We start from the raw sequence: 22,362 nt of genomic DNA, 5'->3' as shown, positions 1-22,362 counted from the left end.
AATGTCAGCCCGGTGAGGATATGGCCGTTTCCTTTGGAGGTGCCATGAGCCACGTGACAGGCGTGTCACATGATGTCAAGAAAAGTTCCTGCGTTGACAAGGCTCTCCATAGCAAGATGTCCATCTTGAAATTCTCTTTTGGACTGTCCAGATCTCATTCCAAGGATTTGAGAATGTACCACGCGGGAAAAATTGACTTCGATCACGCTCCGCCAAGATCAATAAAGCTGCCCTTGCCTGCTAACTGCAAGTGGCCTAAGCTGCCGCCGTGTCTAAGATTAGATCCGAGAACTTTGACATCCAAGCCTCGTTATCATGATCATCACCAACATTTATTTTGTCCCCTTGTTGTACAACAACCTGCTGTCCCTCATTTCGCGGGTATGACTTTCGTTTGAATAGCTTCATTTTCATAATGGCACGCCTTGAGCGGACCGGCCAGTAGTATTAATCAACCCGCGACGCGCTTCATCCAGGGGCAATGGGCCATCCCAGTTCCCCCGGTGCTTCCGGATTTTCAGCCTCATCGGATGCCCAAATAAAAGCTCAAGAGGATGCTATTACATCGGATTTCACCGAGCAACCCCTTGGATCATCAGCTGGACCTGGGCTGGCTGGTGGTATTCCCCTGACCTCGTCGCCATTATCCCCGCATCCAACGCCTTCACCAACCCCTGCTGCGACAGCACGATGGCCTCCATCCGCGCCAGTAACACGCAGCCGTGGTTTCTCCCTCCGGAGAGCTGCGTTTGCGATGAATCTATCTCGATCTGACCAAGTCCAGCCTGAACCTATCCCTCAACAGAAGTCATCTGTTGTTGAGAAGATCCAAGAGGAGAGCGAGAATAAGCGAGGCGATATCCAGGACGCTATCCTCTCATCCAGTGACCAGGAAAGTTCATTCGAGGGAAATAACACTATCGCCGAACCAAATATCCAGAGAGCAAGTACATGGTCTCCCAAGAAGCAAGTTTCCAAGGTCACATCAACGTTCACTCAGGTGATCAAGATTATCACGAGAACCAAAGACATCCCACCAAGTAAAGATGGACGACACATAGATCTCAACCCTTCTTCTCAGGACGACCTAATCGACGAAAGGACAGGCAAACCGCACATTGGTAACATAATAACATCTAGCCGGTACAACATCTACAACTTCCTTCCTCGCCAACTGATCTTTCAGTTCTCGAGAGTGTCGAACTTCTACTTTCTCTGCATTGCCGTCTTGCAACTCACCGGATTCAGTACGACGGGAACTTACAGCACTCTTGTACCACTCATGGCATTCGTGAGTATCGCGATGGCAAAGGAAGGTTTCGATGACTGGAGAAGGCACGTCCTGGACAGGGTGGAGAACCGGAACACGGTAGAGGTTCTACGTCGAGGGATCTCCGGGCATGAAGACGAATGGTTGGAAGTCAAGTGGGCAGCAGTGAAGGTTGGGGATATCGTCAGGCTGAAGAGAGATGATGCAGTTCCAGCTGATTTAGCCGTCATATTTTCTGAAGGGCCGAACGGAATGGCGTACATCGACACTGCTGCTCTGGATGGCGAGTCGAATCTCAAAGCTAAGCAAGCTTCATCTCTGCTGCGAAAAGTGTGTTGTAATGAAAGAGATATCTCGATATGTCAAGCACATATCGTTGTGGAAGATCCGAACATTGATCTTTACAACTTTGATGGCCGCATCACGATCGGGAATGAGACTTTGCCGCTTACGGGGAATGAGGTGATCTATCGTGGAAGTGTGCTGAGAAATACAACCTGTGCATATGGTATGGTTATCAACACTGGAGAGGAGTGTAAGATCAGAATGAATGCGATGAAGAATCCGAAAGCAAAAGCCCCGTCGATGCAGAGGATCGTCAACCAGGTCTGTAATCCTGCCCCCTTGTCTGAAGCCTCTACTAACTCATAGTTTTAGGTTGTTGTAATCATCGCATCATTCGTAATGATCCTTACAGGGCTCAACAATGCGGCTTACGGAGTGTGGAAGTCGAAGGAAGAGAACAACGCCACGTACCTGATGGGAGCTTCCGTTGGTCGAGGGGAACTTTTCGCCAGTTCTTTCGTAATGTTCAGCACCATGATTCCACTTTCCCTGTATATCAGTCTAGAAATCGTCAAGGTCGGACAAATGTACATTATGGGCGACATCGAGATGTATGATGCCGAGACCGATACGCCCATGGAGCCAAGGACGAATACCATCAACGAAGAACTAGGCCAGATCAGTCATGTGTTTTCGGACAAGACGGGCACGCTCACTGAGAACATTATGCGCTTTCGGAAGATGAGTGTCGCTGGGATGGCATGGCTTCATGATCTTGATTTGAAGAAGGATGATGGGTTTGAGAAGGTGCAAACGGGAAAGTCGACTGTACCTGACAAGTCTCGTGTCTTTGGACACTCAAAGAAGGTATCTGACCTTGGGCCCCTGGTCACCTCCGAGACGAGGGATTCTGGTTTCAGAGGTAGACGGGGTCAACTATCACCAACAATTACCAGGACATCCACAAGCCAGTACGATATGCCATCTAGACGGGAGTCTACGACTGAAGAGCTTGTCGCATACCTACAGCGCAGAGTGGATAGCCCGTTTGTCAAGAAAGCCCGATTCTTCCTTCTCGCGATCGCGCTCTGCCATACAGCCCTCCCGGAGACTCAAGAGGATGGAACGATCGATTACCAGACCATGTCACCCGATGAACTGGCATTGGTGAGAGCTGCCAGAGATCTAGGTTACATCGTGGCAGACCGACCCTCGCAGTCCATCACAATTGTCTCGAAAGATGGCGACAAGCAGATTCGTGAGATTTATGAGGTATTGGACGTAGTCGAATTCAGCAGTAAACGGAAGCGGATGTCCATCATTATACGTTTCCCAGATGGAAGAACTTGCCTCTTCTGTAAAGGGGCAGACTCTACCATTATTCCTCGGCTAAAGACTGCGACGGGAGCTATTCAGAAAGATGCAGAAATCCGCAAGAGCCTGACCGCGAAGCGGAGATCAGAGGCACAGGAAGAGCTTCGCCGACAAAGCGAAGATCAACCCCGCAGCAGTCTCAGTCGCCCGAGCTTCTCTCGTACAAGGAGCCAAGTTGGTCGTCCTTCACTTGTCAGCCGCCGGAGTACTGCGGATGGGAGAGCTAGTATCGAGTTCTTTGGACGAGTGCTGCACGACTCGCCCCGGCCATCGATGGTGTCGAGACGATCTTCAACTTTTGCAAACCTCAACATCGATCATTCCGTCGCATCAGATGATTCCGCAACGCTTGTGGCTACTCTTCGCCATATCCATGACTTTGCAACAGAGGGACTTCGGACACTGATGTATGGTCATCGATTCCTTGGCGAAGAGGAGTACCAAAGCTGGAAAAAACTGTTTCATGAAGCATCTACGAGTTTGGTCAATAGGCAAGAGATGATTGATCAGGCTTCTGAAACCTTGGAGAGGGATCTTGACTTGACTGGAGCTACGGCGATCGAAGATGAGCTTCAGAAGGGCGTGCCAGAAACGATCGATAAACTGCGCAGGGCTGGGATGAAAGTGTGGATGTTGACTGGTGACAAACGAGAGACCGCTATCAACATCGGCCATTCCTGCAAGCTGATTACCAGCTATTCCGAAGTTATTGTCCTGGATCACGAGAAGAACAATGTTGCCGAAGCAATTGCATCCGCATTGCAAGACATCCACCAAGGCGACGTGGCGCACTCAGTTGTTGTAGTCGATGGGCAAACATTGTCCGACATCGAGACAAATCCAGCCCTACCCGCCCCATTCTTCGAGCTCGTCATTGCAGCCAACTCTGTAATCTGCTGCCGAGCAAGTCCGACACAGAAAGCGTTCCTCGTCAAGACCATCCGCACCAAAGTCAAGAAGTCAGTCACGCTGGCTATCGGCGACAGTGCGAATGACATTGCTATGATTCAGGAAGCGCATGTCGGCATTGGGATATCTGGGAAGGAAGGCATGCAAGCAGCGCGCACATCTGATTATTCGATTGGCCAGTTTCGCTTCTTGCAGAGATTATTACTCGTGCATGGGCGCTGGAATTATGTTCGCACAGGGAAGTACATCTTAGGGACCTTCTGGTATGTATTCCGTATTTCTACTTTGATATTTCTCCGCTAAGATGCCTTTCAGGAAAGAAATGATGTTCTTCCTCACCCAAGCCATCTACCAAGGCTACAACGGCTTCACAGGCACCTCCCTCTACGAATACTGGTCCGGCTCTGTAATCAATGTCATCTTCTGCGCGCTCTGCATCATCTTCCTGGGGATGTTCGAGCAAGATCTACAAGCATCCACATTACTTGCCGTTCCAGAGCTTTATCGTCGCGGACAAGTCAATGGGGCATTCAACTTGCGCAAGTACGCGTGGTGGAACTTTATGGCTGCGACGGACGCGGTGGTGATTTACTACTTTGTGAATCTGAGTTATGGGATGGCGAAGTTCAATGATGTGTTTGTGGACTCGAGCGATATTTTTGCGTTTGGGCAGTTGGCGTTTGCGATTTGCATCGTGGTTATCAACACGAAGCTTCTGTACGTCCCCTCTTCTCCCCTTTCTTTTTGCTTTCCCTAGCCCCAGACCCGAGATGTTCCTCCCCGAAAATCTCAAGCTGACATCGTGTTTCTTATGCAGAGTCCTCGAGATGCACAATCGCACGATAATGTCCTTCATCGGCTGGTTCTGCGGTATCGGCGGCTGGTGGCTCTGGAATCTAATCATCAACCAAGTCTACGACCCTGCAACATCCTTCTACGGCGTCAAGCACGGCTTCGTGGATCGTTTCGGGAAGAGTAGTCTCTGGTGGTTGACGCTGATTGTTGGGTCCGCTGCGGTATTGCTTTGGGAAGTGACAGTTAGCGCTGTGAGGATTGCGTGGTGGCCGGACGAGGTGGATGTTTTCCAGGAATTGGAGAGGGATCCGGTGTGGGGGAGGAAGTTCGAGGGGATTGCGAGGGGGGAAGATGTGGGGGAACATGAAGAAGAAAGGGAGGACGGCAGGTGAAGTAATCAAGAGACGATTGCATAGTTTAATTCGTGGATAGAACATATATCGGTTGTGGAAGTCCTGCTGAACATTCGATGATTGCACATAGATGGGTGGCGGTACATAAGGGATCTAGGATATATACATGGGCAAGCAAGCCTCAACTAACTCATTACTCTGTATGATAAAAAAGGTGTGGATGTCGTCAACGAATGAATTCGACTCTGCTACAGTATGTACAAAACCCCAAGATCGTCCTGTATTCACAAACCATGCTACACTCTAGGTACCTCCAATCACCGCAGACAACCCCGCACCCACTAATATCTACACTATCCACACTTCATAGACGTCCTCCTATATACTTACGGGACACACTGGCTGTAGTAGTCGCCATTAGCGACACACTTGCCTTGCGCACACGTCTTCGGTCCCGTCCATCCAATCCCACCACACTGTCCATAAAGCGCAGCTCCCGCACCCGACGAAGCACTCGTAGTTGTGGCCGCCGCAGACGAGGTTCGGGTTGAAGTCGCAAGAGTGGTTGTGCTACGCTGCGATGTCGTGGAGCTGCGTTGGGTTGTGGTGGGTTGACTGCCGCCGCTGCCGCCACCGCAGACGAAAGGTCGTGGGCCGGGAATCGTGTAGGAGGTCAGAGGTGGGTAGTAGATGCTTACGAGGATTCCGGGATCGTTGGCCTGTGAGAGGACGGGTTAGATGGATGGTAGTGTGGACTGGTGTTGGAGGATGACTTACGCTGTAGGCGCCTGGGAGGGATACGGTTGCCGGGCTTGCAGTTCCAGAACCGCCTGAGACGTTGATTTGTGCGCATTCCATCTGAAGTATGTTAGTCGAGTTGCTCTGCTTTCGGCCGGGTAATCGGGCGCTTTACATAGAATTGTGCTCCGGCAGGACTGCCAGCTGCGGTGTGTTAGCTATGGAACATGTCTTGTACTCAAAACAGGGGATACATACCACCATGGAGAGCAATGATCTCAGCGCGGAGAAGATATTGTCCATTTGGAAGGCAGGATGGGATTCGAATGTTTTGATAGCCGTTTGCAGCAATCTAGAGGAGATTAGCTCGTAGATCCAGATGCATAAATTGGTTTTTTTTACCAGGTCATCTACAGCCCAGGTTCCAGCTTCGGCAGAATTAGCATGTGTGACCTGACAGAGTAGACGTTGCTTACTGGATGGGTTGTAGCCAGCTTCTTCAATCTTGAACCATCCGCCACCAACTCCGGTATCGGTCAAGGCGTTGTTGACTTTCTTCAAATATGCCATGACAGGGCCCTTTCAAAGGTTAGACAAGTGTAATCATCCTCGACAAATTAGCATACCTTGTGGCTGGCATCGATTACCACTGTTTGTAGCGTCAGCCACGTTGTCTAGAGATGCATGTTCTGAAACCACTCACAAGCATCGGAGTGTCTCCATCTTGCCTTGACAGTCTCGCCAGCAACTACATTGATTATCTGGTTCGATGGGGTCGTAGGGTTTGGTCCTCCATTGCAGGCGATGTCGTTAGAAGTGACGTCGTTGATGGGCTGGCAAATTGTGTTAGTAAACACAGAAGTAGAAATTCGTAACACAGCATACTCCGTTGTAATCTGGCTTCCGGATACCAACACCAATCCCTGCCATATGGTTAGTTCGAAGCGTTTGGGATGATCTAAAGGATAATGACTTACCGTACTCTGTACCACCAGCAACAATCTGCTGGAAGATTGAGTGTGCAGAGGCGACAGCCGTTACGGCCGACAGTGCGAATGCGTACTTCATATTGGTTGCCCGTACTACAGCAATATGGCAAAATGAGAATGAATAAATTGATACAGAAATCGAGCACTGCAGGGATGGGTGGAATCAGAGGAACATTCATCCAGCTTATATATCTTTGTCTCAATTTGGCCAAGATCTGATTTTGATACCAAGGCGGAGTACGCGCAGTCAGCTAGTAGAAACAATACACATGACACTCCTACCAAGGCGGAAGGTCTTGCTCTGGGCATTTACTTTGTGGGTTTTGCTATCCTTGGACTTAGCAGTTCCCAGTTATGAAGGTACTGAATATTCAGACCATGTAGTGCCTAGACATTCAGTATGGAGGAGAATTACGGCCCGTCGGGCAGGATGACTAGTGTGATGTCCTTAATGTCACATCCATCATATAGCCGGAATGTGTTTCGTGTCATGTGGTGGCATGGCAATCAATTTTCGGTTGACCTGCTCCGGCAAGCCCTAAGCGAGCGCATGCCGACGACAACAATGTTTTATTTGAGGCACCACGAGATTTGTGCATGCATGCCAAGACAGAGGCTGTCTCCGTGATCTCCATCCTTTTTGGGAGACTAGTATTCGCTCCAATCGCTTCCCCAGCTTACTGGCACGGCCCCTTTTTTTGTTTGCGAAGAGCCATTTTGCGGGCAATGCGGGGTACCTTGGCAAGCCGTTGCAGAGCGGAGTGACATTCCGTTGGGGAAATCACCAAGAAAATGATATGGTCGAAGTATTTCCACGTTGGCTTGAGTCTATAAAATGAGAGCAGACAGACTTTTGAGACAATTAAGTTGAAATAAATATAGGTGAGTAAGCTGACTGAATTCTCAACTTCAATGAGGAAATGTGAGAAGCGGTAGGTAGTCAGCTACAGGACCAATTTATGATCATGACTGTAGCGTAATCATTTTTTCTGAAAGCGCTTATTTGATCTATAAACAATTATTTTCGGGTAAGGAGGGTCAACCCGAGATATCCCCCACGAACGAGAAGGTGTATATTGCAAGGGCCTAGGCTTCTCGACACGGCACTCTGTGTATACCATACCTCTAGACGTCTCAACTCGCAGCCTCTTCTCGCAGACGTTTCATCTAGAGGTTCTAATAGGCCTCGTCATATCTACAACAAATGACACTTTAGACTAGTTCTAGAACAATTTCAGTCTAAATTCTGTCGCAAAATAATTATGGCTCCTTTACATTCACACCGTGTACCTAGCTAGGATGAGAGCTGTGCTTGCTTTTCTTGGACTCTTAGCCTCAAAAACGGCATCTAGCTCTTCAAGTGTTCGACCCTTGGTTTCCACGAAGAAGAAATAAATGAAAAGAGCTTCGAAGACATCCCAGAAAACGAAGAATATATAACTGTCGACGAGTTGGCCCCAGTGTCTAAGCGGTGGTAGGTACACTCACAACCAGTACGTGATATTATTCAGAGCAATGGGGGCTGCAAAAGTGTTGACGAAGCCAGCACACCCAGCAGTGATTTGAAAAACCGCCATACCCTTGGCACGCTGATCATCTGTAGGCAAGGATTAGTTGCGGCGCTCGCTCAACGTCTCCATACCTGGATAAATACTTACTCGACAATACCTCGGCTGGGTAAATTGGCTGCATTGATGTGAAAGCGAATGCAAAGACAACTCCGAAGATAAATGTAAATGCAATGCTAGCCTTACTCGATTCCACGTTCCCATTGTTTTGGAAATCTGCAGCAGTTGCAGCCACGATGGCCAGGCATATAGCCATTCCAATACACGAACCCATCAGCATTTTCCTTCGACCAGCGATATCGTGGAATCGTGCCCCAGAGGAGGCGGCAATCCAACCCGTCAAAGCATAGATGATATTCAAGAGAAGTTGTGTATTGACGCTCGTGATTCCGACAGCCTTCAACATGATGGGCAGATAGTAGCTGGCGATATTGTTTCCTGAGAACTGTCCGAACCACGCCATAGCCATGCAGAGCATCAGGCGGTATCGTCTCGCTCGCGACTTGAAGAGGACACGGAGATCGAAAAATGTTCGGAATGTTGTCATGCCTTCGGCCTCGAGAGACTTCGTGATCTCACTCATTTCGACTTCGCAGATGGGATGGTTCGCGTCGCCGTTTGCATGATAGTATGTGATGATTTGACGAGCTTCTTCCACTCGACCTTTGCCGATGAGCCTGTGATAGTTCCGTCAGGTCTGTCATCACCTCGCTTCTGGGAGGCTTACCATCGAGGCGACTCGGGAACAACCCAAACGCCTATACAGACCAGGCCAGGACATACCCTTTCGCTCAGTCAATAACCATTCTGAAAGGATACCGCGAGCTACCCACATCTGTAACCATAGTGGCAGACGCCATTTCAGATTGCCTGGAATATGAAGATTCGATCCATAGATTGCTGGATGGAACTTTAGCACAGATACGTGAGTTTATCGAATCTGGTGAAAATGTCACTCACTGCAAGTTGCAAGAATGGAACCCATATAATAAAGAGTGTTGTACACTAGCTCTCGTCAGCATCACACAGATCAAAGTTGCTCAACAGAACTCACTCCCAGCAACTGTTCCTCGATAAAACGGTGGAGCTATTTCGACTAGATACAGGGGTGCAGCAACAGTGGCGATGGTTGAGCAAAAACTGAGGAGGAATCGGCCACCAATGAAAGTTGGGACTGTAAGTATCAGCAATAGTCTGGAAGAAGTGGAGAAAAGCTTACGATTTGGAGCTACCGCAGTGATAATTGTTGATATCACAACACCGAGGCAGCCACCAAAGATAGGGACTCTTCGACCCTGCCAGTCACAGATCCAAGTAAACAGAGCTCCAGCCATTTGTCCGATCTGGAAAATCGAAAATACAAGACCAGTGCTGGCAGCACCAGTTGCACCTAAATTATAGTACGCTTGATATTCTGGTATTGCATTGATGCTTCCCATTAACGATCCATCGTATCCTGACGAGATCAGCACCGGACTCGAGTCGCACCGGATGAAAGGACTGTTACCGTTCATCGTTGAACACATATAGATCAAAGCACACATAAGATAGAGTGATCTATGACCTTTCCCCCATGGATTCGGTCGCTCGACAGCAGCGAGAGTCTCTGGCTCGGCATTTGCTGGGAATTTCTCCTTATTACCTGAAGCAGTCTCCAGCATGGAGACATCTGGTTTTTCCGCAAAAGACATGATCGATTTTCTTTTAAACGAAACTGATAGAACAACGAAACTTGAAGGCGCGAAAAAGAAAAGTAAATTCCGTCAGGTTCTGATTGCTGGTCTTATAGTTTCCCGGACGTTGACAGCAGCTATCACGGCTTGGCGGGGTTTACACTTCAGAAACGTTACTCTACGCAGGTGGCACCGCACCCCAACTTTCCCCGCAAAGATGGGGTTGGAAACTAAACCCTATTTTGCTTCTTCTGACGACTCGTACCGCTGCGTCGGGTGTCTGTGGCTTTAGTCAAGCACTTTTAGTCATGATTTAGTGCGGAAACTCAAAAATGTCGACTTAGCTCTCCCCGCGTCGATCTTTCCGCCTCACAAGTGGAGCCGCCATCGGCACTCAGAGGTAGCTAAACCTTTACAATATCGAAAAACCAGCCTCCGAACTGGATCTAGAATGGGTTTTGTACGTTTCAAAGCATTGGGTATGGCAGCGTAGGAGTTGTTTGAAAGGAAAGGGGGCGCTTACTGCTCGCCTGCCCTTTCATACGCCAAAGACCATCAAACTTTCCCGAAAGCTTTCACATCTCAACAACTTCAATTTAAGTGCTTGTAAGATTGATGAGAATCATGCTTGAGAAGTCGTAGCATTCATATTTGAGCTCGGGATGGGACAACAAAAGAGACCGATGGGAATACAACACATCAGGGCTCCCGGCGAGAATGTTTCATCAGTGGTTGTATATTGCTTCTAAGGGATCACACAGTCGGTGAAAAGGCCAACTTGCCGTCTAGACTATTCGCTGATACTGTTACTGATACCAGATCCTCTCAGCGGTAGATGATCATGTAGTTGGACTGGTTAGTGGGAAGTAATCCCACGAACCGTTCTCTCTAAGGATTGACTTAAAGATGAATTTTCTCTGGGTCCATGGGATGATCTGAATGACCTTCCTTGAAGCAGCTCTTGCAGTCAAGATCATTCTGACTCGCTTGTCTGTTTGTTATTGTTGACTTTCGCTTGGGCCCACCAGGTCCACAAGCGACTAGGAACTGTTGGACTGCTAAAATTTAAAAGTTGTAATGCTGATTATGTACAAGGTTCAAATGGAATGACGCCCAGAGAATTCCAATAATAGCTGTTGCTGGTACAGCGACGACAGCTCTTCTCATACCTACCTTGGGCTGGTGATCACGTGATTTTGCTTTGGCTGAGGAGGCGTTCTCTCAAACCACGTACCTAAGCCGGCTGCCGAAATCAAAACTCCTCCCCGAGCACCCAGCCAGAACAAGACAAACCTCGGCTTGATTTCCATGCCTCTCAGTATCACCAATCGAAGGGTCCCACGGAAGGCTTCTCTCCGCACATCAAACCTGGCTAGTCGCTGTGGAACGGAAGATTGTCCTCCGCTCTCCCCAAAATGGTAAAGTCCAAATACCATCAGTAAGCAAGTCACGATTTCTTACTCTCATTGCGATATATCAACCTTTAATAGTAGTGAGAATGGGAGAAGTGTGATGAAAACAGCAAATATAGAACACCCGACGATTCTTGAAATTTTGAGATGGATTGTCGTGCTGACACAAAGATGTTCGCACGGATGGCTAGGGATTGCAGTCGGTCAGAAAGAGCATCACGATGATTTGAATATTTTCGAATTGCGAGGAGGGGGCATTTATCGGGGAATACAGCCTACATGCTGTGACATGGTGCTACACCGCTGACGAAATTTGAGCACGGACGTTGTACGATGTTGTAGATCGTAATGCTGGAGTTCCACGAGAAAGTCGTACAGACAGCTGACTTCTTGCTTCGAAGATACTTGTACTTTCTATCTCAGGAGCATAAAGATTTGGGATCCCCTCTTGAAAATGGTCGATGGTCCAATGGATATCTTACGTCGCATACAGCTGAACAGGTTCCAATCTATCCTTCCACTTTTACTCTTTCTCAGCTAGGGAGTGAAGACAAAAGTCCCGATATCCAAATCTGCAAGCTCCAAGCCGAACTCAAACTCTCGCCATAATCATGCACGCTCGAGACCTTCTCCACATCTCCCTCCTCCTTTCTAGCATCACCGTCCTCGCAAACCCGCTCGCAACCAAGACTTCAGCAACCTTACTATCCTTCTCAAGCAAAAAGCCATGTCTATGTATGACCGAGCAACGAGGATATTTCTGCGGCTCGAGATCCATTCCAGGGATGTTCAATCCAAATCGTCCAATCTTTATAGGAGACTGTGACGAGAATACTAGATACACTTGCGTGGCTAGGGGAACGTATCCGTTTCCGCCGAGGGAGGCTGTTGACTGTGGTGAGACGGGTGGGAAGTGTGTCATGATTGGTGGTCTGGATGAGGCGTATGGTTTTGATGATTGTGACGCTTGATTGGAGTGGGTGCTGATCGAAGCGGGGGTGTTGCTGGTAGTACTTCAGCGCCTGGAATGACTAAAATGTGATAGGGTAGAAGTTTTCCAATGCTAGGAAAATCCTATATCGACGTTCCTCCAGTCCATGATTGTCGTACCATATGAAGATATTGATGACCCTCTCACATCCTACCAAGAGATCATCTTCCGCCGTGGGACCATTTCCTCAGATTTCGCAGACTTCCTCTGCCTACAAAATAACAATGCAGTTCTCTTCTCCAAGTCACTCGTCCATTTAACAGTCTGGATCCTTGCCCACGCAGGAACAAAATCTCCCTCGAGATGCTTCTCCTCCACATACATAGCCCACTGTCCGACCTTCGCCGCAAACGCCGTGTCCCAGACACCCTCTCGTTTTGGCCAATCCAACAATACATTGATTGCCCTTCTCCGTAGCGTGCGCTCTCTGCATTGCAAACCGATGAAATAGAGAGGTAGGATGAGACGTGAGTCAAAACAGTATGCTGTTGTCCGGGATGTGGATGGAAGTCGTGTGTCGTTCAGGACATCTTGGCAGAGTTCGATAACTTCTTCGTACATGGAGTTGAAATCGTCATAGGCCATTTGGTCGAGAGTAAGACAGCACGAGAGACTGATGTATGCGGCTTTCATGGTGAGTTCCAGCGTCTTAGCTTTTCTTACCATGGTGTGGTTATTTGGATCTCCTTGCTCCCGAACCACACTTGGGAGAGATCCATATGCTGCGAGCCATTTATCGAAAGCTGCTACATGAGCTTGCCATTCATCGTAGAGCTCGGTGGTGATATCTGATGGTTTGAATTTCTCGTATCTTCTTTGCGATGACGCGAAATTCATGCCGCGTCGCAAAATCCCTTGGTGGTAAAGAGTTGCTTCTTTGAGCGATGTGAAGGCTGTGGGCATAGTGGCTGTGAACTCTGTGCCTTCGGCGCGAATGATAGCCCTACAGTCCAACGAGCGATCGCTAGCAAAGAAGCAGACCTGGATGGCTAGTCGACAGAATATCTGAACGAGGTCATCTTCCACGAAATTTGGTCCCACAGAACTGTAGCTTGGCTCGCTTTGAGGCTTTTCCGAGTTGGCCTTCCATTCGAGAATCAAACGGATACCCGTCTGAACTTGCTGGACGGCGAGGTTGAGATTTCCATTCCAAGCCTCGAAACATAAGATCAGGAGACAATTCAGAAGAGTCGTTTTCAGATCCATCGGCTGGATCGATGTGCGCATTAAGCTCACGGCTTTCGTGTACTGACGTAGAGCGGTGCGATGGTGTTCACTGGAGGTGGGAATGCCATCTGAGGCATCAACGGAAAGTTTCCGAAAATCCCTTGCCGTCTCGGATGTTTTGTCCAGTGCACCGATGGCAATCAAGGCATGTCGGATAGCTGGATTCGTGTGACACGACTGCAGCATCATCCGTCGAGTCGTACCGGAGTCAGATTCCGGGAAGATCTCGAAGGCCGTGCGGGCGCAAAAGAGGTCGAAATATCGGTACTCTTCTGCATTTTCAAATGGCGACCTTGCGAACGCTGTGGGGATGGGAGCTGCTAGGATTGATTTTGGTAGCAAATCTCGTCTTGACGGTGCTAATCGATGCTTCTTCAGTAGTGACTCTGGAGAGGCATAACCGTCGCAATCAACACCAAGCTTTAAACAGCGGAAACACGATGGCTTCTCTTCACCGCATTTGACTCGTCGGACCCTGCCAACGCGGTTAGACGAGCGCAAACAAAGACATGGATGATCACTTACTTGCACGTCAGACAGCCTGTTTTGACTTTGGGGTTTGACCTTCGCTTCGATACCATCGAGCGGTCCTCCATGACGATTTTTGGAGGATGAGAAACATCGCGTGAGGTTCAGAGAAAGGTATGTCGTAACTGCATGTCAGCTTATTATGGCTGGGATGATCGTCGGATTAAGGTTAACGAGCAACGCATTTTAATTGGTGTATTCGTATCTGCTAACCAATAAGGGAAATGTCTGTCGTTGCGCTTGGCCCATCATCACGTACAACGCGATAGACGCGGATGAGATCATATGCCGACAGCAAACAAAAAATGCGGACCAAAAGAGCCGCATAGAATGATCCATATACCCGGGAGATCCGTCAATAATCCTCGTTCTCAAAAAGGGGAAATAAACGAAGGAACAGATCATCAGGGGAGTAAAGCAAATCCGGGGTCAATCTCCTCGCTTAGAGCTGGCAGCAAGGGTAAAGCGGGGTAGTCCCCTGACCTTAAACTCATTTGCATCCCAATTCTCTCACCGTCACTCAAACCATCCAGATACGGGACGAGACACCGAAAGTTGACATCTCGAAAGTCACCTATGATCATCTGCTAAAGGCGTGAAAGGGGAAGGTATCACGGATCATCGATACTAGCACCAAGACAAGTCATCGCTCCGACGATAGCTTCATCTGCTGGGTATCACGCGAGTCTATTCTGACAAGACTAAGTCGGTATCACATGGAGTTTTATTTCTTGCAGTATGTGATCGGTATTTCGCTATGGTGGCATAGACATACATATAAAAGGTAGGTGGAGAATTTCCGGGCCTGTCCGAGTAACTCGCACTTGAGCTTCAGTTGATGAGATTTTAACTCCTGCAAACATGGCTCCTTACATATCTCTCATAGCATCTCTCGCTTATCTATTCAGTTCTGTTAATGCTGCCCCATACAACACATTCGATGGCGAGGGATTCCCTGCTTGCCGCAATGTTTCCGCAGTGTACCAGCCCTCCTCAGTAGATGAGATGGTCTCTCTCGTCAAGTCTGCGGCAGCGAAAAACACGCCTGTGCGAGCAAGCGGGAAAAGTCACATGTGGTATGACACCATGTGCTCCGATGATCCGTCAACAATCATCATCCAGACCGAAGGTGTCAACAAGATCGGTGGCTTCACACTTTCCGGTGGTACAGGATCGGTGATAATCGAAGCAGGTGTGACCTTCTTCCAACTTGCCGATTATCTCCATGCAAGGGGAGCTTCAATGGGATACACCCTAGTCAACTGGAATATGACCATTGCCGGTGCCGTTGCTATGGGAGCTCATCGGTCATCTTTGAGAGAAGCTTCTATGGTCGCGGCTGGAGTGCTGGAAATTGATATCATTGATGGCACTGGAACAATCCAGAAGATCCCAAGAAATGAGAATAACGATACGTGGCTTGCTGCTTCTACATCGCTGGGTCTCCTGGGTCCGATTGCGAGAATGAAGTTTAAGATCTATAGCGACTTCAAAGTTTACGCAAAGCAAGACATGTGAGTGGTTCTGTCGTACAGGTTCGAACATAGGCTAACAGTATGAAGTTTGGAAGAGAAAGACGTCTTAGACGGCGATATCTATGGCCTCATTGCCCCATATGCAACAGCAAACTTCTGGGTGAGACATATAACAAGTTAGTGTTGATAGAGCACAACTGACAGCCTTCCAGTGGTGGCCCTACCTCCGCAAGTTCCATCACAGATACTACGACGTCGTCCCCACAAGCATGAGCAACCAGCAGGGCTTCCAAAACACCTTCTCCATCTCCCAAGCCGAAGCCGACATCGCGCGCGGCCTCCTCGACAGCGGCAAATACCTCCCCACCTCAAACATGCTCGCCGAAACAATCTTCTACGGCATCTGGTCGTCGCCTAATTTCCACGAGAAGACCAACGACACGGCAATCACCAATTGGCCCGTCTACGGATGGAACTACGATGTGCTTATCGGTGGATTGTATCCTGGTCAGCAGCCAGAGTGGGATTACAATCTGCACGGATACACGCTGGAGCTTGCTGTGCCGGTGACGCAGGCTAACAAGTTGTTGAAGAGGGTGAGGTCGCTGTTTGATGCGGAGCTCAAGAAGGGGATTGTGATGACTTCGACTTATAGGAGTGGGATTAATATTAAGTTTGGACGGCCGTATAATGATTTCTTGGGTCAGGTGTGGACGAATACGACGGATGGATCGGATTGGTCGAAGGGGGCTATTATGTTTGATTTCCCTACTTACTGGCCTACGGTTGGGGATCACTTGAGGTTTAATGAGCCGTTCTGTATGTCTCCCTACAACTATATTGAGCTTGGCTAATCGTGTAAACAGATCACAATCTTGCTACGGTCATCATCAACGAGTTTCCTTGCAGACCACATTGGACCAAGAACAGTCGCGATGTCTTGACTCAAGCTGTCAAGAACCTCGATGCAAGCGTAAGGACTCTACTCTGAATAATTTCGAAATCATCATTGCTGATATATTTTGAATAGCACCTTGCGCGTTTCAAGGCTGTCAGAAAGAGGTTCGACCCCAAGGGAATCTTCAAGAGTGTCGTTGGGGAGATTATCGGGGTTATGAATTAATCGTCCGTAGACTCATCTTGGAGATGCCGTTCAGAAGTTGCTCAATAGTCGTATCCGTATTCTCAAATATAAACACCATCCTGCTCATAACCTCGCTTTTCTACCCTCTTCTCTAGACATTTCGGGTTTGTAGCACGCTTTGGTGGGGGTGGATAAACCTAAGCGAGACAGTCACAACATACCCCAAAGATGTTTTGACTCGACTAGAAAACGATGATCCTCACATTAGGACACACTGAAGATTTCAATGTAAGACGATTTAACGCAGGGAGTTGGTATGTATAAATTACAGCTCTCGTAACTGCTGGATATCAGAGAAACAGAAACAGAAGCACCAAAGCCTGGAGAACTCTTCCACTGTCTTACAGCTCCTGCGCCTCGTCCTGCTCAACAACTGCAAGCGCCGCTTCAACAGCAGCAAACACATCAACATGAAAGAACGGCCTGTTCACACCATACAAAGGAACAGACTTCCCCGTGACAGTGACATTCCCACCCTTCTTCTCATCATACGCCGGCGCAGCACTTGGCGCCGTAATCTCATCGTCCTCAGTCCTCGCCTCAACATCATAGTTGGCCTTCTCCTGGCCCCGACTACTAACTGTCGAAACCGAATCATCAAAGTCGGCCACACTAATAATAGACTTCCAATTAAGCTCAGGGCTGTTGTTCTTCGGGTATCCGAACCCAGCAGAGGCAAGAGCGCGGCGGGTCCAGCGACTTGTGATGTTGGCGAAGTGCCAGCCGACTGTTGCTGGGGAGGCGTAGCGGTCGAGTTGGTTGCGGACGTCGACGAGGTTCTGGACCGCGGAGACGTCGACGTTGTTTACGGCTGAGAAGTCGAGGATGACGGCGCGGAGGATGGGGAGGTGGGTGCGGACTTCGGCAGGCTGGCCGCGTCGTGGGCCCGGGTCGTTCCATGGTCGGTCCTGGATGATGGGTTAGTATCCTGTTCTTTCTCTATAAGTGGCTATGTACTTACACCAAGCTTGGCATAGTTGTCAAGAGTAGTCCGTCGTGTCTCCTTGAAGATGTGTTCGGTGAAGTGTTCCATGTAATGCTGAGAGTTGGGATAGTTGAACCCTTCGTTAAATCGGTATATGAAGACACCTGGATGTGGTTGCTTGACTTGAATATGAGGGTTCGATCCATCCTTACGATCTAGAGGCAGGAAGACATCGCGTGCATTGCCTAATGTGGGAGATTGCTCGCTATCGCTGCTGCTCCCATGTCGAGCCTCGAGCGTGGAAAAGCTGTCTTGTGAGAGCGACTGGATCTTGGTACGTCCGACGAAGCGACCCTTTGCCTTGGAGAGACGGAATAGTAGAAGAGCGCCAGATGCTGCAATCGTGGCGTAGATTCCGTTTTCGATATTTGTAAAGAGAGTCACGAAGACACCGAGGAAGAAAATCGGGACTTCAAGTGGTGACACCTCCCAGAATTGGTAGACAACGTTTGGCGGGGTAATCAAATCTCCAACAGCGTGGATAATAACAGCTGCAAGACTGGACATGGGAATGTAGAAGAACACTGCTGTCAAGGCGTAGAGAGCGAGCAGAACGACAATGGCTGTGAAGACTCCTGCAAGAGGTGTTCTGACACCTGCCTTGGACTTGATAGCTGTCCTGGAGAATGAGCCGGTAGCGGGGTACGCGCCAAGGAACGGGCCGAACACATTCGTGAAACCAATGGCGACTAGCTCTTGAGAAGGATTGATTGTGTAATTGTTGATCCGGCCGAAAGATTTGGAGATAGCAATATGTTCGATGAGTAGAACGATAATAGTCGCTGGAAGCTCGCTCGCAAAAGCTTTGATCGTCCTGGTCTTCATTGTTGGAGCACCAGCATGTTGAAACCCTGAAAAATGTAAGTACAAAAAAACCATAAACTGGGTAAGTGCAGTGAGTGACTTACCTCTGGGAACTTTTCCGAGAATCTTGAAATGGGCTTTCTTGGCATCCTTGATCCCGCGATTGACGAGCCAACTGATGAGGATATACAGGAGCAGCACAAAGGCGATTCGCAAAGTTGACAGGAAGAAAAAGGTCTTCTTCTTCGCTGGGTATCTTCTCGACAGAAACTCGAAGCCGAATCGAATGAAATAAAGAAGGAACAGGGCCGAAACTCCCATTGCTGCATCGAGTCTGGCTTTGGGCAATGCTTTCAGCGTGTCGATGAATACTTCATACGCAGGGCCACGATTGTTGATACCAGGTATCCCGAGGAGTGCTGGAATCTGACCCACGCCGATTGTGATAGCCGAGCCAGTCATGAATGCAGTGATCGCAGTGAGAGAAATCCATTCTACAATCCATCCGATCCTGGCAAGTCCGATAAATAATACAACACATCCTGAGACGACTGCGAGGGTTCTGGCTATTTCCACAGCTTCGATATCCGGGTGTGTCTTTTGAACCTTGATGACGATGTTGCCCACGAGCGTGGACATTACTGCCACTGTCTACGATACCATTAGCCGTCTTCGCGTCCAACGAGAAGCACAGCCACTTACTCCGATAGTGATATCTTTCGACGTGGCGAATGCCCAGTACAGAATAAATCCAACGAATGAGGTATAGAGTCCATACTCCGGAGGAAGCTTGGCCAGCAGGGCATATGCCATGCCCTGCGGCACCACGACGGCTCCAACCGTCAGACCTTGAGATGTCAGAACGTTTACCAAGAATGGTCGCAGAGCCCAGATTCTTGTCTTTCTTGTCATAAAGCTTGACAAGAACAGGAAAGTGAGACTTACCAGCGATAACATCACCCGTTAGCCATTGCACGTTGTATCTGGTGATCCAGTTCAAGAAGGGGAAGAGATCCCTAAAGTAAGTCTTGACAGATTGTCCATTTGGTGCAATTTCTCTGAAATAATCTGCTGCAGTCGGTTCTTTCTCAATATACGTTTCCGCATTCGAGGTTGAAAAGACAGACTCTCCACGGCTCAGAGTCTCAGTGGCATCTTTGCGGTAGTCGGTCTTAATCAGAAGGCCCTTGGCCAAGGCGTGGCCGACTTTGTCACTGGCTGAGGCCATTTCTTGGAAGTACAGAAAAGAGTTCCCAAGACTGAATGGCTGATTCTGCCAATGTGCCATGCAAAGTAGTAGACCAAGCTCTACTTATGTATCCTGCGAATACAAAGACACTAGTGCATGATCCTGCACCAGCGAGGACCCCCATGGACTCCAGGCCCATACATGGCGGGAGCTATTTCTTTTCTAACCATAGCGCCGTCTAATTCCCAGCAATGGGACGATATGAGGGTCCCATGGAACAGCACCCGCTGCATGTCAGTGGGGGAGGATCTCCCAGAAGAAAAAGCGCCACCATGGCCCACTGAGGAGTTGTCGGGTTGCAGTGTTGTGAAGAACAAAAGTATATAAGTACCAAGCATTTCCAAGGATGAGACAATCCGCGCCAATTCTGACGTCTTAATTCCAAGCATGATAACATGGACGCCTCACCTGTCTCCTCGTGGTGAGAGTGGTCAGTTAGAAGCCAAGAAGGCCTCTGGACTTGGCGCGTTTGCTCCGCCAGTGACAACGCCGGACTTGCCCCATGACTTGGGCACCACAACAACATCTGGTCCCCCAATATACTCTCGGCAGTGCTCAGCTGGAGACACAGAGTTTGGAGATGAGCGTGGAAATCAAGTCTCGCCCACCTTCACCCCGAGGAGGTGCTCGAGAGTGCTGTCAGATATATCAAATCCCTTGCCCAGCGCAACCCAAGCATTGGCGAGCTCAGCCCCCGGAAGGTTACGATCCACTTGGCACACCACATTGTGCCATCTCAAAGTGCATCCAGAACGTCTTGTTGGGAATGGAAAGCCATAATAGGGCAATCCTCGGCATGGATGTCGAAAACAATAATTTCGAGTAAGAAGGAATGAAGAAATGCTTTTGTAATGCCGACAACATCCACTTCACGGCATGGGAATAAGCAGTGAGCTCGCAATATGAAGGTTGCAATTCAACTAGATCGGCCGACAAGCGATCAGGACCCTCTCTTCACGAGTTTGGATTATGTTCGCGGCAATGTCATCCTCTCCTTGCAGCGTGCGGATGCAGTGTCCAGGGTCACTGTGGTCCTCTCAGGTATAAGGCCCCATTCCGTGATCCGCTGCCCTTGTCGCGATTGACTACTACAGCTTTTAGAGCACATGTCTAATTGCTTCTTGCAGGAACTCTCTTCAGCAGTGTTGTGGCTGCCGCGACTAATCCATTAGATGGCACCTTACACGCCATGAATACGCACAAGGTCAGTCTTCCTTTTCTCGGCCCAGCCTTTCCATTACCTAAACAAAATCAATCTGACTCTCTTCCATAGCTCTTTGAGGTTGACCAGCCAATCTTCCCTCCACCTGATTTTCCAGCCACATCAAAAGGCTTTTCTCTACCGAAAGGCTCAAATGTCTTCCCATTCGTCCTCCGCTTTCCAATCTTATCAACCTGCAGCGACACGAACCATGATTGGATCAAGCACCTCAATACCTCCTTACCTCCGTCCACCAAAGTCCAGGCGCCCAATAATGTCGCCACCGGAGAAGTAAAATACTCCATTAAAGTCAAAGTTGAGCGCCCCGGGCGCTTCAAGCCCGACCTGACTTCACAGCTGGAGCTGAGATTCATGCCTCTAGACCCTTCATTACCACCACCAATGCTGAATCCTGTTTCAGCCAGGACATCTAGATCGCTGTTGCGGACCTCTTCGAGAAGTAGCCCTCCTTCATCACCACCGGTTTCTGATCGGCTAGATAATAGCGTCATCACTTTCGAAGCGTCGCTGCCATCGCCGGCTGTACTTCATACGAAGCATCACTTACCTCTCACTATTTCCGCTATTATCAAATCTGGTTCAAGGATACCTGGGTCGTCGGTGTATCTCAGGTCACTTGCTCTATGTTTGCGAATAGAGACGATTATTACAGTCGGACCTAATTCAACCACATGGCCGTCTCTTGACGAGCTTCTCAACTTGTCTGGACTCCAGATTGAGCTAAGCGAGGCGTTTCCAGGACAAGGGGAAGTAGATCGTGAACTTTGGAAAGATGTCATTATTCCGGAGATAAATCCTAGTTTTACAAGCTGTACACTTGTGCAGCAACATTTTCTAGTCGTCGCAGGAGGATTTTCATACGGCACAGAGGGCTCGGTTCAGGTAAGCGAGCCAACTGTAAACTTGCCAAGCATGAGCTGATGATATGTGATAGATTATCAAAACATCAATCAATATTGATGTCCATACAGGAATCAAGCCAAATGTAAGACTAGATGAGCTTAACGGGGATGAAGTTGAAGAAGCACCGTTTATACCCTGGCGAGTTGGATCCGAGAGGCACTTAGGCATAATGAGGAGGACAGATTCGGTGTCCACGGATGTGCCACCACCAGCTTATTCATAATACGGAGCACAGAAAAGCGTCGTGCACAGTAGCTGTCTGTGAAGGATCTGATATCGACTGCGCAGTGGTCTACAACTGACCAGATTTTTGGTGAACAAATCAGACCGAGCTAACGGTTGGATGTGAAAACGGCAGCGTTGTCTGGCAGCTCTGCATCGCTGCTTTGACAACATCTAAGTGTAGTATATAAACCAACTCCCTCTCATATCCACGAATATTTACGAAAAGATTCTTGACGACGGTAA

The 22,362-nt window shown here is 48.8% G+C and overlaps 7 protein-coding genes across 9 annotated transcripts; 3 read left to right on the top strand and 4 right to left on the bottom strand.

The window, feature by feature from the left end:
- The first annotated feature begins 322 nt into the window (after positions 1-322).
- Positions 323-4,980, top strand: ONS95_004624 (uncharacterized protein). The gene is made up of 3 exons (XM_058497992.1): positions 323-1,876; positions 1,928-4,555; positions 4,656-4,980. The coding sequence occupies exons 1-2, from the start codon at positions 482-484 to the stop codon at positions 4,139-4,141; spliced, it is 3,609 nt and encodes a 1,202-aa protein (XP_058352723.1). The 5' UTR covers positions 323-481; the 3' UTR covers positions 4,142-4,555; positions 4,656-4,980.
- ONS95_004623 (uncharacterized protein) lies at positions 4,972-6,943 on the bottom strand. The gene is made up of 10 exons (XM_058497991.1): positions 6,702-6,943; positions 6,610-6,647; positions 6,428-6,557; positions 6,351-6,373; positions 6,201-6,303; positions 6,127-6,152; positions 5,983-6,076; positions 5,900-5,928; positions 5,764-5,844; positions 4,972-5,705 (listed from the first exon to the last, which is right to left on the bottom strand). The coding sequence occupies exons 1-10, from the start codon at positions 6,790-6,792 to the stop codon at positions 5,373-5,375; spliced, it is 948 nt and encodes a 315-aa protein (XP_058352722.1). The 5' UTR covers positions 6,793-6,943; the 3' UTR covers positions 4,972-5,372.
- Positions 6,944-7,990: 1,047 nt separating this feature from the next.
- Positions 7,991-9,972, bottom strand: ONS95_004622 (uncharacterized protein; the record flags this gene model as incomplete). Its single annotated transcript, XM_058497990.1, has 8 exons — positions 7,991-8,153; positions 8,202-8,310; positions 8,372-8,958; positions 9,009-9,065; positions 9,115-9,181; positions 9,242-9,286; positions 9,336-9,455; positions 9,501-9,972. 8 exons carry the CDS (start codon positions 9,970-9,972, stop codon positions 7,991-7,993), a joined length of 1,620 nt encoding a protein of 539 aa, XP_058352721.1.
- Positions 9,973-11,033: 1,061 nt separating this feature from the next.
- Positions 11,034-14,466, bottom strand: ONS95_004621 (uncharacterized protein). The gene is made up of 2 exons (XM_058497989.1): positions 14,110-14,466; positions 11,034-14,059 (listed from the first exon to the last, which is right to left on the bottom strand). Exons 1-2 carry the CDS (start codon positions 14,178-14,180, stop codon positions 12,508-12,510), a joined length of 1,623 nt encoding a protein of 540 aa, XP_058352720.1. The 5' UTR covers positions 14,181-14,466; the 3' UTR covers positions 11,034-12,507.
- Positions 14,467-14,475: 9 nt separating this feature from the next.
- On the top strand, positions 14,476-16,800 carry ONS95_004620 (uncharacterized protein). Of its 3 annotated transcripts, none has more exons than XM_058497988.1 (6): positions 14,476-14,896; positions 15,021-15,626; positions 15,675-15,747; positions 15,800-16,406; positions 16,454-16,560; positions 16,618-16,800. In XM_058497988.1, exons 1-6 carry the CDS (start codon positions 14,829-14,831, stop codon positions 16,708-16,710), a joined length of 1,554 nt encoding a protein of 517 aa, XP_058352719.1. In that variant the 5' UTR covers positions 14,476-14,828; the 3' UTR covers positions 16,711-16,800. The 3 variants fall into 3 exon arrangements, with proteins under 3 accessions (XP_058352719.1, XP_058352717.1, XP_058352718.1); XM_058497986.1 differs by having other exon boundaries at positions 14,999-15,626; XM_058497987.1 differs by having other exon boundaries at positions 14,476-15,626.
- A 172-nt stretch (positions 16,801-16,972) lies between these two features.
- Positions 16,973-19,562, bottom strand: SUL2_1 (Sulfate permease 2). Its single transcript, XM_058497985.1, has 5 exons — positions 19,466-19,562; positions 19,223-19,368; positions 18,625-19,171; positions 17,693-18,567; positions 16,973-17,639 (listed from the first exon to the last, which is right to left on the bottom strand). The coding sequence occupies exons 2-5, from the start codon at positions 19,331-19,333 to the stop codon at positions 17,073-17,075; spliced, it is 2,100 nt and encodes a 699-aa protein (XP_058352716.1). The 5' UTR covers positions 19,334-19,368; positions 19,466-19,562; the 3' UTR covers positions 16,973-17,072.
- Positions 19,563-20,671: 1,109 nt separating this feature from the next.
- Positions 20,672-22,117, top strand: ONS95_004618 (uncharacterized protein; the record flags this gene model as incomplete). Its single annotated transcript, XM_058497984.1, has 4 exons — positions 20,672-20,810; positions 20,897-20,973; positions 21,043-21,873; positions 21,926-22,117. The coding sequence occupies 4 exons, from the start codon at positions 20,672-20,674 to the stop codon at positions 22,115-22,117; spliced, it is 1,239 nt and encodes a 412-aa protein (XP_058352715.1).
- Positions 22,118-22,362: the final 245 nt, after the last annotated feature.

Source organism: Cadophora gregata (genome assembly GCF_030347475.1).
Source record: "Cadophora gregata isolate MNR1 chromosome Unknown scaffold_14, whole genome shotgun sequence".
Taxonomy (NCBI): Eukaryota; Fungi; Ascomycota; class Leotiomycetes; order Helotiales; family Ploettnerulaceae; genus Cadophora; species Cadophora gregata.
Note: the sequence above shows the minus strand (reverse complement) of the source record. Positions and strands in the feature narration are given on the sequence as shown.